This window comes from Ambystoma mexicanum, chromosome 8 (assembly GCF_040938575.1).
Source record: "Ambystoma mexicanum isolate Mex_15411 chromosome 8, UKY_AmexF1_1, whole genome shotgun sequence".
In the NCBI taxonomy this organism is placed as follows: Eukaryota; Metazoa; Chordata; class Amphibia; order Caudata; family Ambystomatidae; genus Ambystoma; species Ambystoma mexicanum.
This window is the reverse complement of record NC_090929.1, coordinates 1601410827-1601425423: the sequence shown is the minus strand read 5'-3', so window position 1 is coordinate 1601425423 and position 14597 is coordinate 1601410827. Positions and strand designations below refer to the sequence as shown.

General features: G+C 44.3%; 1 protein-coding gene across 50 annotated transcripts in view; it reads right to left on the bottom strand.

Annotated features, from left to right (window-relative positions):
- Positions 1 to 13767, bottom strand: part of TCF7L2 (transcription factor 7 like 2) — a 602916-nt gene extending 589149 nt beyond the window's left edge. For 17 of the 50 annotated variants that reach the window (XM_069611803.1, XM_069611815.1, XM_069611816.1 and 14 more), the window contains exons 1-3: positions 12963 to 13764; positions 10387 to 10453; positions 10114 to 10241 (exon numbers count right to left, since the gene is read on the bottom strand). In XM_069611803.1, coding sequence (XP_069467904.1) covers positions 10114 to 10241; positions 10387 to 10453; positions 12963 to 13151 — 384 coding nt within the window. In that variant the 5' untranslated portion in view covers positions 13152 to 13764. Of the gene's footprint in view, positions 1 to 10113; positions 10242 to 10386; positions 10454 to 12962 lie in introns of all 50 variants that reach the window. The other 33 variants (XM_069611797.1, XM_069611798.1, XM_069611804.1 and 30 more) reach the window with 5 other exon arrangements.
- Positions 13768 to 14597: the final 830 nt, after the last annotated feature.

The following is a 14597-nucleotide window of genomic DNA, read 5'->3' as shown; positions in this document are numbered from 1 at the left end:
TTCAAGACTGGATGTCTTCTCACTTCCTACATCTTAATCTCACTTCCTACATCTTAATCCTTCTAAAACGGAGGTTCTGTTCTTTCCCTCGTCCACTATTTCTCCCACCCCTTCTCCTCCCTCTCTTTCCTTCATCCACTCTTTCCTTTTCTCCCTCTGCGCGCAAACTGGCCGTTATCTTTAATCTGTCTTTTTTTTTCCTCGCCATATCGCTTCCATCGCTCGCTCTTGCCACTATGCTCTGTTTAACATATGCCATGCTTGTGCTTATCTCTCTTTTCACGGCACTAAACTTCTTTTTTCTCTTGTCTTTTCTCGGAACGACTACTGTTCATCGTTATTACTTGGTCTCCCTGCTTGTCATCTTTTCCCTCTTTGTTCTATTTTATAATTCTTCTGTCCGCCTCCTTTTTTCTCTAGCCCCTCTCTCCCCTATTACTTCTTCTTTACTTTCCATTTCACTACTGCCCCTTGAATACAGTCTTTTGTATCACTTTCTCTCGATTGCTTTTAAGTGTACCCACGGCTTGGCCCCCACCTTTTCTCTCTTCTTTACCTTCGTTCTATGTCCCCTCACAACCCTTGCGATCTCAGAATCTATTTCTTTTGACTGTTCCTAAGGGAACGCGCCCTCCCTTACTTCGCCCCTCCTCATCTCTCTGTATTTTCCAAACTAATCTTAAACTTCACATTCTTGCGTCTTTAGTTCTTTAAAAGTAAAAACAAAATGTTCTATCTCTGATGTAAATTTGCATTCATTTTATCATATTTATGTCAACATTTTGTCTCTCTTTCGGTAGTTGTACATCTTGGACAGTGCTGTGCCCCCTACCCCCGCTTCACTTCGTTACCTACAAAAGTACAGCAAATATATGACCAGACTCCTTTCACTAAGGTGATCTACAGTCTGTAGGTGTGTGTTAGAAATAACCTCTAAATATGTAATATTTAACACATGGCAAACTGAATTACCCATTGGTGCTTGGTACAGTGGGTGTCAACCCTGGAACGACCAAAGGATCATGTTGTCATACTGAAATTCTAACCTGTGGCCTACATTTTATGTACATAATGCAGCAGTGGCTCTCAGTGGACCAAGATCGCGGACCAGCTTTCCAAGAGGTTCCCAATTCAGAGTACTGAATTATCAAAAGCCCCACAGTAGTGTGAGATTCTGACACTATCTGCTACTATGAATATGCTGTGCTCAATGGAGTTGGAAGGGAGTTCCGGCTCCATTCCCATTCAGTTTTTGCCCATTGTACCATCACTGCCAACAAGGTCACCATTTTAAGAGCTGGTTCTTTGTAAATTACAATGAACCGGACTAAATCCACAGCCAAATCACCAGTTGCTCATGAACAGAATCACTGAGCAGCCCAAGATCTCAATATTAGGCAAAAGGGATCTACGATCTATGAATACAACTAAAGGTAAACTAAGAATCAATAGTCTTGGATTAAACAGAGATAGATAAATTGTCTGTTCTAACTCACCAGCAAAATCTATACATCCTTAGGACAGACATTTGAGTGCCAAAGGTTACAGACGACCTGTGTTAGATACTGGAAGGCCTCTGGCTTCTCTCACAGCTGCTCCATTTCTTTCAAACTTTAGAGCTCTCCTTTACTCCTACACCCTTATTCATGAGTGCTCTTCCGCAGAGATCCACCCCTCCCACAATATCATTTGCAACATTCATCTGGCAACCACCTCCTTCCCAAAGTAGACACTTCTCTGTAAATCCAGTTTCTCGTGTGCAAGCTCCCAGAATATTTCAACCCCTTTCCTCCCCATTGTGCTCATAAGTAAGAACAGTAATCGCTGTTCCTTGTGTGTGAGGCCAATGGCAGGAAGGATGCTGGTTCAGGGTGTGGGGGTGCGCATGGGAGGTGCTCTGGTGGCTGTGGTCATGGGAAAACAGTCCAATGGACACTGCGTTAAAAAAATGTTTTCCAAAGTGCCACTAAATATGTATGGATCCTAATCTAACCAAGTTGCACCAAGGAGTAGCTGGGTTACAGAACAAATATCCAGGGCCTGATTTTAACCATCTTTTTCCAATGGGATTGTTCCATTGTAAAACACTTTTGTGAATCAGGCCCCTTGCATTCTGATCCATTGTTGAATTCTTCTCAATGAAAGCGGTAAATAGCAACAAATCCATTAAGGCTTGGGATGAAATCTAAACATTGAAGCTGCTCTTCGAAATTGGAACCGCAGAATAAAACTATTAGCTTTCACGACTGGTACACTCCCACGACTTCCTGCTTTTCTTATTGCTTATAATTAGTGAAAGACATCTGACCCACTGCCAGCATCTACCGACCCTGGCTATTATAAGGCCAGCATGGCGTCAAATATCTTAACATTCATAAGTGTTACGGGCTGTAAATAAACCCCTGTCGGATTTATGACCCTCTGCTGCCTGCCAGCAAAGGGACCGTGGACTTTCCTTCAGACAGGCCTGCGGAGCTGTTGGTTTGTCCTCGGCTGTGAAATTAACCCTTTCCTGCCCATGTTGGACAGTCTCCCTTTACATGCCACAACAGCTGGCTCAAAACCACAAAGTATCAAAACCAGGGAGCAAAATCATACGTGCCAAGAACTCTCCCTGGGCAGAGATAGACGTGCAACAAGCAGGTCAAGGGTTGGAATGCTGGCATCGCTGACTCAGCCCTTCATATTTCAAAGGTCGAGATTGAGAGAACTATAAGTGCACTCAATACTGTATGAGGATGTGGTTTAGTTGCAGCGGTACACAAATCCACAATGCACACAAAAATACTATGGTGAGTAATTCAGGTCGCATGACTATCAGATTTCCCACATTAATAAACTTAGAAAACAGCCAAGAAAATAACCCCCTGAAATTTAAAATCAAAATGTACAATAGATAACATAGTATGTGTCAAGGTGCTGTACCGCTATCCTGGTGATCTAGCAGAATTTAAAAACCACAACTCTCAGTCCCATGGCTCATAGCCCCGGGAACATATTGATGGCATTATGTAAACATAATGCATGTCTCTCCGCAAGGCATTCTCTGAAGTGCCAAGAAACAACTCAGTTAGTCCTTATCCTTACCAAAAATTCAGACTGTACAAGGTGTTTTTTTAATCCTAATGCTACCTATATGCTATTTTTCATATCTCCCTGCCCTTTTGGTGTGGTCTATCAATATAACATCATGCACGTGCACTTTACCACTTAAAAACTGGAATCAGTCTTTCCCAAGAAACGGGCTGCCAATTCTAAATCAGAACAAAACATAAATCCTATCCGGTCTTAAATCTTTTACGTGGATCGTCCTCTTCCCCCAACAATCTGCTCTACTTCCAGCAGAAGGAAACATGTGTGAAATCCAGGTTTGCCACAGTCCACCGTGGAAAGAATCCCACTTCCACATAACTGCAAGACAGCTGGGAGAGACTCCACTGTACTTTAGTCAAGGCACACAAAACACGTTCACACAGAAATCCGCAGCTGTCACTACTCTTGCACCACTTTATTATTATATCAGATTTTGAGGCCAGCCTGGAAAAGCGCCGACACATTTTCAACCGACTCTTTCCTGTCGTATACAATTTGCCAGCCCATAGAGTTTGCTTTCCTTTCGCTTGACTGTAAAAATAATACATTTAAGTTGTGACGGTTTTATTTTGCTGATCATTTATCATTTCTCCTAAAATTGCAAGTACATTCATACATTAGAATTTGTTTAAGAAAATAAATGCCTTTCCTTGTAATCTTAGATGCTCAGATTAGCTATTAGAGCGACTATTAAAATATTCAATTTCCACTGCGGATGCCATTCTGCAACGTAGTGCGTCGGCTTGGGAGGGGTCAGCCATAGAAAGGGAGGGTATTGCTTTTCATGCTCCTTGAAACCCAACCCCACACTGTAACTACTTTTCTTAGCCCCATGGGAGGGAATGTTGACCAACCACTGCCGCTTGTTTGTTCGAAATTTGTCATATGAGAAAACCGAGACTCTATATGGGAAAATAATTAACAAAAAGGAGAGGAAAGAAAACGAGGCCTGTTTACGAAAGGTGGACGAGTGTGGATTACATACATTTCAAAGAACAGTAAAACAGACTTTTTTACAATTAAAAACATAATTGTGCTTGTTAAGATTCCTCATCTCATTTTTTAAAGGTGCACTTTTTGGTAGCCATGTTAACTAAAATATCCCATAATGCCTCGGCATGCTTGCTCGCACGTCAACGTGCAGCTATGCTGCCATACTGAGTTGACCCAGTCCAATGACTGCCTTGTTGCATCTGAAAGTGATACCGTAGCCCACATTATTGCCAATACAGGTGCAATCACTAAGAAGCACGGGGTATACAATGTCTTACAAACACGTTAAATAAAAAAAATGTACTAAATCGGCAGAAATTCCAAAAGACACCTGGGACTTATTTACACACATGTTTTACAATGGTGCAATCCCATTGAAAAGCGCTGTATAAATCAGGCCCACCTGCCTCTTTCATAGAGAGGTCATTGTCCTTCGTGGGGTAGGTAATTACTGAGATATTACATTGTGCTGCTAAAGCTTGGAATGTGCCACTCTGAAATGTGTTGTCAAAACAGTTGAGACCAGCATTAACCCTTCACCGCACTCGTTTCCTCCTCCACCCCCACTTCAAAGTCTCCACTTCCTAGACCCTTTGCCCCCCAACCAAGTTCCTTTCTCTTGTGTGCAAAAAGGGTACATTCCGCGACACAGGCAAATAATGGACGAGCGCTCCTCTTTTGACATGTCACTTGGGTGTCTGAGCGCGGAACACGAGCTAACAAGCGCCCCCACTCTGCTTGATGTTTGTTTGCAGCTTTTCAAGAAGATGCACTTGTGTTCTGCACTGTTCACAAAACATGCTGCTTGCCGGGGAGGCCAGAAATGTACCATAGAAAGACTGGGTGAACGAGGGAGGTGTGGACACATTAGTCAACCGAGAGGCGCACACAATCCACACAACGCGAGATTACGCCCAACGCAAACCGTGGCTGGTTGAGCTGGTTTACACAATGCAACAAGAGCTCATTGCACTTTATCTCCCAAAGGATGTACATTGTAATCATTACTCAGACATACAAGTACACCTTTCAAGCCACAGAGCTAACCCGAATGCATCTGAAGCAAGATGACTCACTGCTTTAGCTCGCTGTATGTCTTTATATTCACCTTGCTTTTCACACAAACACTTCTCTGACTCTTGAAACAAATACACACGCTCTAGGAAGAACTCGGCACTACGATGTAGTTCGGGAGATTTAAAGATGGGGCGCATACATAAACTACACTATCTGGCTACACGAGTCATTAGCAATGAAAGTGTGTATATACGAGGTTATTAATTATTCATCGTAATCCTATTCAATAATACTCCCAATTCTTCAGTTTCTGAAACCGAAAATCAGAAATCAATGCTGCCGGGTGGTTGAAGCTTTGACAGCTGGCAATGTGTTTACAAGCAGAGCATAAATATATCTACAAAGAAGCAAGCGCATACCACCAACTCCCTTAAAAGACCAAGCATGTACGGGCCGATTTACAATACATTTTTTCAATGGGATTGTGTCATTTGTAAAATGCTTTTGTAAACCAGGCCTGTAATCTTCCCGACGATTGCGCAAAAGCGTGGTGTTGCGATTTCCAGCTAGTGTGCACGTTTGGGATTATACTTCACCCAAACAACGTCTCTGGGCGAAGCTTCATAGCAACACCAGCAGAATCGCCAGTAGTCTTAGGCCTAACCTCCTATCGCCAGCTTGTAAACAGACAGATCATCTAAAACCCATGCATAACAGTAATGTATTTCTTCTATAGCACTGCACACCCATAGGTCTCAGGGCGCTAATAACACAAGATATTATTATCCCACCGAGTTGTACTCAATGTATTGACCTCGAAAGGGTGAAAAGCTGAGTTGTCCCAGCCGGGATTTGAACCTGCCACAGCAGGCTGTGTACAGATAATCTGGGGCAAGCGCTTAGCTCACTGTGCTATCTGAACGGCATACCAAACACCTCCTTTGAAAAGCAAATGCTCTACATTGTACAAGAAAAAAGTACACACAAAGAAAAAGGAGCAACCATAATACTGGATCACTAATACACACCAAGTGCATGGGCAACAATCATGCTTACACACAAGAACCTGCTTCACAACAACTGCTTTCCAGCTGTGACCCAAAAGGGAGCAAGCTGCGCTACTTCAACATCTGCTCGAATCACTTAAAGAACAAGCCACATGCTAAATGAGCAAATGAAAAGAATTTCAGTAAGTGTCTCCAGCTCCCAATAAGAGAGCTTCTGGGGTCATTCCCTGCACAGAAAGCACATTGCTTTCAGATTCCACCATTCACTCAGGAATCTGTTCATTGAGAGGTTCTATCATCACTGCCAGTAACATTGATATTGACGTTGCATACAGCTATTTTATATTTTCTAACAAAATTAAATGACCGGCCACAAAAATAGGCCAGTCAAACGTTTTTATAGGAATGCAATTAATTCAATTACCATCCACACCACCCCTGCAGTACAATCAACCAACCCTTTTCTAACATACTGCAAATATTGACTTCAGCAGTATTGTTACAAAAGTGAGAGTTCACAATTGCATTGAATATTTTGAACTGCCAAGCACTCCCATCCCAGGTCCTTTTGGGCAACTGATAAAACGTGTGACCTGTTTAATGTTTCACAGTGGTGGAACTCTTGGAAGGTCGCCAGCCCTCAACTCTCGATATTGATCCCATATCTACAAACAGTGGAGGTGTCATTTCAAATGTCTGCCTGTACTGTTTGAGGAAATCTGTCATTAGCAGGAGGGGAAGGGCTAGAGCTTCCACTGGCTTTTCCGAGTCCCGGCAATTCGTATAGAATAATGACTTGTTTGGGATGCACACGTGAAAATGTCCTGTACTAGTAGCATGCTGGGGACAAATTTAACAAGAAAACAATTAGAGAGGCCTGGCGTCGTGCAGGCCAAGCCAATAGTGCCCCCCACACCACCAGCGCATTGCTCCCAAACAGATTAAGAAATAGATATTCACAGTCACTATAAAACCACTATCAAACTGTTTGCAAATAACATTGCTACTGTTGTTTTGATACAAGACACTTCAACCACTCAAAATAAGAGCAGAGATATTAAACCATTGTCAGTGAAGAGGTTGGTAAAACATTTATAGATACATAATAATAGTGTCCTACATACATGGATAACCTAACGGGGCTAGTATTCTCTTTCAGAGAGTAACAATCAAACACCAGATAGCGCAGTACAATTTGAAATGATTTTGCCATGACGTGCCGTGCCGTGCCTGTTTCAGGCGGCACAAAAAAAAATCTTTTTCCTCTTCCTTTACTTTGAACTAGAGCATTTTTGTGTATGGTACTTACTATCTAAAACATTGCATAAATATATACCATGTCTTACTAAAGGTACTTTTGTTGGTGGGATTATTTTTCAATGGGTGGAGAGGCTGGAGAGTGACAGGGAGTGGAGGGAGGGTGATTCTACAATTGCCGAGCACACACAATGATGTAACAGAACATAGGTATGCACCAAATGTTAAACGTACTTATCAAACAAGTTAAAATCTAGAAATGCAAGAACAAAAAAAATATACTTTTTTTCACAAAAATGCAAATTGACCCAGCTTGCAAACTCAAATTGTAAATAGTATACAGTGAATATAATTTTACAAAAACAACAAGACAGGTGTGTAGTGCTCAACAAAAGCAAGCATAGACTAACAGGGCAATAACATAAAACATAAAAATGACATGAGTAAAATAATAAAATGAACAACACCTGCCCATGAGAAATATGACATATAGATAGCAGGATCTGAAAGCAGGAATAAGTCCTAGCAAAAGAGATACAAAAATAAAAAAGAAAATGAACTCATCTTTTACAGCCGGGTAGTAGGATATGTTTCCCTGATCATATTTAGGGAGACTTCTTTTTTTTTTTTTTTAGTATTCTTTGGCGAGGAGGGAGCAGAAGGCGCTTTGGAGTAAAGCGCTATATAAACCTAATAAAAAAAAAAAAATATATATATATATATATATATATATATATATATATATATATATATATATATGGCACAATGGTGGGGGAAATGTTTAAAAGGTTGCACCAATGAACACAAGCTCCAACCGTCATAACCCTATGAAATGATACTATGTGGTAATGTACCTGTGGTGATCTAGTGCTTATCCTTATGGAATTATGTACAACTGCACTGTTCAGAAAAGTGAACGTTTCTGAGACATCGCCAACGAAAAACAATCAGAGTACAACTGTTTCGCAGGAAATGTCATTACCCTGAATTTTCTAAAATAAATCTGCCACATATATTTTTATGCAGATAATACATATGTGTTATAACAAAAAAAGATGATTCAGTGGTTTTTTTTAACTAGATGGCAGCTCTTTGGGGAAATTATTGCCTGTAAATCTCATAGGTGTGGATTAAAAATAGGCTGCTGAAAAACAGTGAATTCAGTGATACACTCAAAGTCGGTTGGAGGCACGGATTTAAACATGTTGGACTTTATTTAGAATAAAAGCATTAATAGTGTAACCTTTAAGGGGTGTATGTATATCTTATGCATGTCTAAGGCTTATATGAAAATTCTGAGTAGAAACGTGTTTAATGGAAAACAATGCAAGTTAATGAATGCACTTACATTTAGAGCATAAACATAAATTATTACATTGTACTCAAAATTAATAACTCTCCCTTTAAGGGGTGATGGTTGTCAATTCAATGGAGACCCTATTTTTTTTTTTTACTTTGTCGAGCTTGTGAGAGAAAAGGAACATAATTGAATTGGAGAGAGCAGGTAAATGTGCAGGTGGGGGAGTAAAAAGGTGTGAGCAAGTGAAAAGACAAAATAGTGCAGTTGAAGAGAAGAGGGGACAGACACGAGGAAAAGGATAGGAGCACAAGAGAGAAAAACAGGAAGACAAAAAGAAAAGAGTAAACAGCAAAGGGGGAAGAAATCAAGAAAGGGGTACCCAGAAAGAGATGGGGAGAATGACGAGAAAGGCAGCAAGCAAAGGAAACGGAAAAATGAGAAGTAGGGTAAAAAAATAGAGACGGAAGAAACAGATTGGAAACAAAACAGGGTTACGAATGAAATGACGAAAAATGACAATGAAGAAAAAATATGCAGAAAGAGATGCTGAATGAATGAACAAATGCTAACTAAAGAAGTGGGGTGCAAGAATACACAACTGAGGAAGTGGTTTGATAACAGTAAGTAAGATATTGAGAAGAAGACAAATAGGAGTGGAAAAGGCAAAAAAAGCCAAATCCAGGATGGGAGAGGGTGCAAAGAGTGAGGGGAAACATAATGTTGAAAAAGAAAAGGAAATAAGCTTGAGATTGTGAAAGGTTGGAAGAAAATGGCGAAGGGTGCAATAAAAAACTCAGACTGGGAACAATTATAAAATACAATTAAATAAAAACTAAACTGAAAAGGGTGGGAAGAAACGGTGTGGGTTCATAGAAAAGGTGAAGAAGAGAACATGGAATAAAGGTAAGCAGAGATAGGCGGTTGAAAATCTAGCGGGAAGAAAAAGGAAGATGAAATAAAAGTAAAGTGAAGGTGAGCTAGAAAGAGTGAGGGGAAATAGAAATAGTGAGAGGACTGGGGAGAAAGAGAGAACGGAAAGGGGAAGCCATAAATGCGATGGGAAAAACCAATGAAAGACAGCGGGAGGAGGAACAAAGGGTACATTTAAAGGAAGCGAAAAGAGGGGAGGGCAGAAAAGGGAAAGGGGAGAGGAGGAAAGAAGGCGGGGAGTACGATTAAATAAAAAAAAAAGAAAGAAACGGGGAAGCGAAGCCAGCTAAACCAGGAAGTAGAATACGGGACAACATGGCGCGAGGTAAACAAACCCCGTCCCGCGCGCAGCGTCGCTCGCGTCGCGTGGCTGGGGGAAAGTTTAGCTGCAGCGCACGCACGCACGCACACTCAGCGCAGAGGAAAGTTAAGCCACGGCCCCTGCCCTGCCCGCGAAAATAGACACAAAAGACGGGCCTGCGAGAAGCCCGGCGCCTGCAGGCAGGCGGCACTCACTGTTCTGGCGGTCGGAGAGAGCGAGCCGTTGGGGAGGTAGGGGTTGCCCAGGTCCGGGATCATGATAAAGGGATAACCTGGATACGGCGGACCCTTGAACAGGCCTCCTCCATCCTGCCTCTTGGCGGCTGTACCACGGCGGGGGGAAAAGGCAGAGGGGCACAAGTTAATAAACACGCTTTAGCTGCTTCTCAGAAAACACACGCTTTTCCCCTTTTTTTTCATAGTGACGGGAACTTATTTTATTGATATTAATACGCTCTTGGAACTCACCTTCCTCTAAACTTTCTCTGGCTTTCTCTCTGTAACTTTCGGAGCGAGGAGGAGGTCGTCTTTCCGCCTTTGCACACGTGCAAAAGAATGCAAAAACGGAGAGGAAAAAATATGGAATTATGGGGAGAACTGGAGGAGCGAAATACAAAAGCATACAGATATACGCAAAACAGTAGCTTTTCGGAGTAAACCCGTGGATTGGGGTGATGGGGCATCTGCAGGGTAAATAAACAGCGAGGAGGGGGTTATTGTATTGCGCTTTTGCTTTAACAATGAACAGATGCCAGTCAAATTATAGGGGGGCATCATTTCAACTCAAAATAGAGTTGCGTAGGTGAGCGGCAACTCCCCTCAGCAGGCAATACAATTAAACAGACACACTGCCTATGTTTTATTCATGTGGAAAAAGCAGCTACACAAACGGGGAATTTTCCCAATCCAAATAAAACTCAGCTGAGCATTCGCTTTAAAAAAAAACTGCAACATGGAACCGTTTGCTTTGCAATGTTTTTTTTTTTTTTAAATCTGTAACACGGGTGAGGCTGCAAGTTTGGTGTTGGGGTGGGGGTGTCATAAACGTTAACCTTTTGGCTATTTGGCAAAAAACTACAAGCAGGAGAGGACTCCCCAAAATCAGGCAAATTGTATAACGTGAACTGTAACTGCTGGAAGAACACTATAACTAAATCAGGGGCTCGCTCCTTTACTGATATTTTTAATAATATATAGCATATACAAATGGAGACATGAAAAACTGTGGGTGGTGGGACAGTCTCCACCCCTTCCCTATACTAGCGAGGCTTCATGGAAGGTAACCCGGAAGAGAGGGATGAAGTAGAATGAACTCTAGTGTTCACAATAGTCTGCAAAGGCCATTCTTTCTACTGACAACATAAACTCCCCAGGGGGGTTTAGCAGCATGGCATGCTGTGAGCAAAGTACGCGGGGTAGACATGCGTGGCACTGTAGCCAAAATATTACAGGTCCAGTACAGGCAATTCCCATGCAAGTAGACCTCGGCACAATGTGTCACGGGCTGGAGCTCGTGTATACGACAGGAAGCTCGCATTTCCACGGAGAAGGAAACTGCCGAAAGGAACATGGGGGTGTATTCTCTACTACAGGGGCGAAGGCATGTCTTGGCTAAGAAGCTGAATATGTTCTGTGTGAGGAACAATCCTAGAAAGTTAAACACTAACAAAAAAAGTACAGAAGGGAAACCGTGCGGATTGTTCTGTGTGCCACAGAAATCAAACACATATGGTACGCAACCGCACAGCCAGAGTTAAGGCCTCATACGAAAAACAGAGCTGGGCAGCCTTGTAGTTTTATGGCCGAGACTTGGTTTGTCATTAAAACTAACTGCACCGGGTTTCTTAGTCGAACTTGACAAACAAAGGTGCAATGCGTGAACAAACAGCTGGCACAAACCCCTAAAACTATGTCCAGTGCGTGGCACCTCACAAAAAACAGACCACAGGAGAGGAAACCTGTAGCAAAGCAGCACCAGGCTAAGAAAATTGGACGGGGGAGAAGTTGCACACACATTAGGTGCAAAGATACCGAATATATTACCATGATATGCAAACAATATCTAATAAAGTTAAGGGGAGCAGAGAGAGAATGTCCACGACGAGCAAACAAGTTACACAAGTCTGGGGGGGATTTACAGTAGCATGATGTGTTTTGACTAACTTATATTACAGCAATAGGCATGGTGCAAAGAAGGGGTGCTACTAAATGGGGGAAATGTTGCCGTTGAGGTTACACTAACACACTGACATTTTGTAGGAGCATGACAGCCGTATAGGGAAGAGAGTCACAACCGTGGTCGCCACATATTTTTGTTTTCCTGGTGGGGGGGTTGTAGCAGCAGGGGGGTTGTACAGTTAAATGCCCTGTACAACAGCAGGGGCACCCTATAAAAGGGCATTGCGTGTCTATGAGGGCAATAATTAAGGGGTGTCCCGAAACTTGGCATTTTGTTTACATTCATTTTAAAAGCACTAGAGGTGAACAGTAAATTGCAGACGCCCATCAGAGCCCAATCCAGCAGGAACATTTACCCCAGGGTTGTACTCCCCGCTGAGGACAGTCTACGAACAATACCCCTAATACACTTGAAGCATGCACCCGCGGGTCGTCAAAACTTTGCAGTCAACACATGCATACCCCCTCCCCCTTCAGCAGGAGCATGCCCCCCAGCACCCCCCACCCATCCATGCAGATCCCTCCTTTCTTTCAACCGAAGCGTGAGGCCAGAGTAGTCCACCTCCTGGCACCGTGAAACGGGACCATGCAGTTCCCGTATCGGGCTCCCCCATGGAGACCCACGCCCCCCTTTACAGTAGAAGCATGCAACCCGGCTCCCCTTTACGGCATGCATGCCTGTCAGAGCCGCCTTGTTGCACGTACTCCGTGCGCTCTCCCCCGCAGATGTACTTCGTGCTGCCCCCCTGCCTGCGGGGTCCCCATGAGCAGCGCCCCCCTGCCCCTGCAGGCGCCCCCCGATCCCGCCAGGATCCGGCCAGGTTAGCCCACCCCCGGGCAGCTTGCCCCCAGGCACCCCGCCGTACCTCGGAGTCGGATGAGCTGTTCTGGTTGGCCTCGGACTCGTGCACCAGCGAGGACTTGACGTCGGCCAGGTCCCGCTCGGCCGACGAGTCCTCCGATGTCTTCTCCTCCTGCTCGCCCTCGTCCTTGAACGAGATCATCTCATCGTTGGCCCCCAGGTCATCGCCCCCGCCGCCGTTCAGCTGCGGCATCCTTCCCCGGGGCAGCCTGGCGTGGAGCCCAGCAGCCACCCGGAAAAGCAGGGAGTCCTCCAAAAAAGAAACGGAAAGGAACAAACTTTTCCCCTCGTTCCCCCTTTCCTTATTTTTTGCAACAAACCCCCCACTCTAGAGCTGGTGTTGCAAACCTTCTGTAAAAAAGGAAGTGAAGTTTCTGCCAAAAAAAGTGTGGGGGGCAAATGTGGGGGTGCAGGCAAGGCGTCCCCCCTCGTCTTCTTGCTTTTCGGGGAGGGGTGTCTTGTTTGCTGCTGTCTCGCTCTCCAGGATCTGATCAGATGCTTGACCCCCCCCACCACCACCCAAAGCAAACAGTAAATAAACTTCAAGGGGGTGCCCTCAAAACACCCAACCCCTAAAAACAGCCCCCAGCTGAGAAATAAATAAAAATCTGTAGAAGATAGAGAGCTGTGGCCGCCTGGATTGAGTGAGTTGAAGTTGGAACTGGGAGATTTTTTTTTTCTCCCAGTTCAAAGGGAGGTTTCTGATTGACAGATAGGGAAAGAGAGGAAGGGGGGAGGGACGAGGGGAGGGCAGATCTGAAAGAGGGAGAAAGCACACGCGTTGAAGAGAGGGGGAGCCTGGAGAGCGAGCAGGGAAGGAGCAGGCACTGAGAGGGACAGGGGAGGGGAGAGAAAGTTTAATGATATTCAAGAGGGGAAGGGAGGGGTTTGCTCCTCCTGACGCTTGCATACATAAATATAGCAAGGGGTGGGGGGGACGAGGGAGCGAGAGCAAAAATGAAAATGTTGCAGAGACAGGAAAAAAAAGAAGGCACGGAGACGGGGCGGATTCAAAATAAAGACAAGTGGGCATTTAAAAGGGGGTGAACCCAGGGACCTGGGGGGCCGGGGGTGGGGGCTAGTTACACTGGGGGCGTGTGCTCGCAGCTTGCAGGCCGCATAGGAAGGGGAGCGAACGCTGTCAGGCAGAGTTGACTTTGCCGAATGTGGCGATGGAGGAAGCCAGCTTTCCCCGCGGATCAGGGTTGCCTGTCAGTGTGTTTGGGCCACAGGATGGCAACACGTGGGGGCAGGCAACTCGGGGCACTCACTGCCAACTAACTCAGGCTCCAACGCCTTCTGTACACCTTTGCCTGGGATCTAAGTATAGGGCGAGCAAAGAAACCGTAGCAAGAACAGAAACGTTCTCCATGAAAATCTACCCTGTGGGACACATTTTTTATAAAAATGTAATAGGCTGGCTTTTGCATGGGGTCTACCAAGTTAAAGTGCTGTGGGCGTTCCCCAGACGGAATTCACATTGCCAGGGCTGCAGCCAGTACATTCCCTCCCCTCCAGAGATTTTTTTTTTAGTTTTCCCAGGACCCGTTCACCGATCACTCTCCACCGAGAGGTTAGACGATGTGTCAAAGTGGAGGTTTGTGCTGAGCCGCACGGAACATACAGACTGATGCACAAG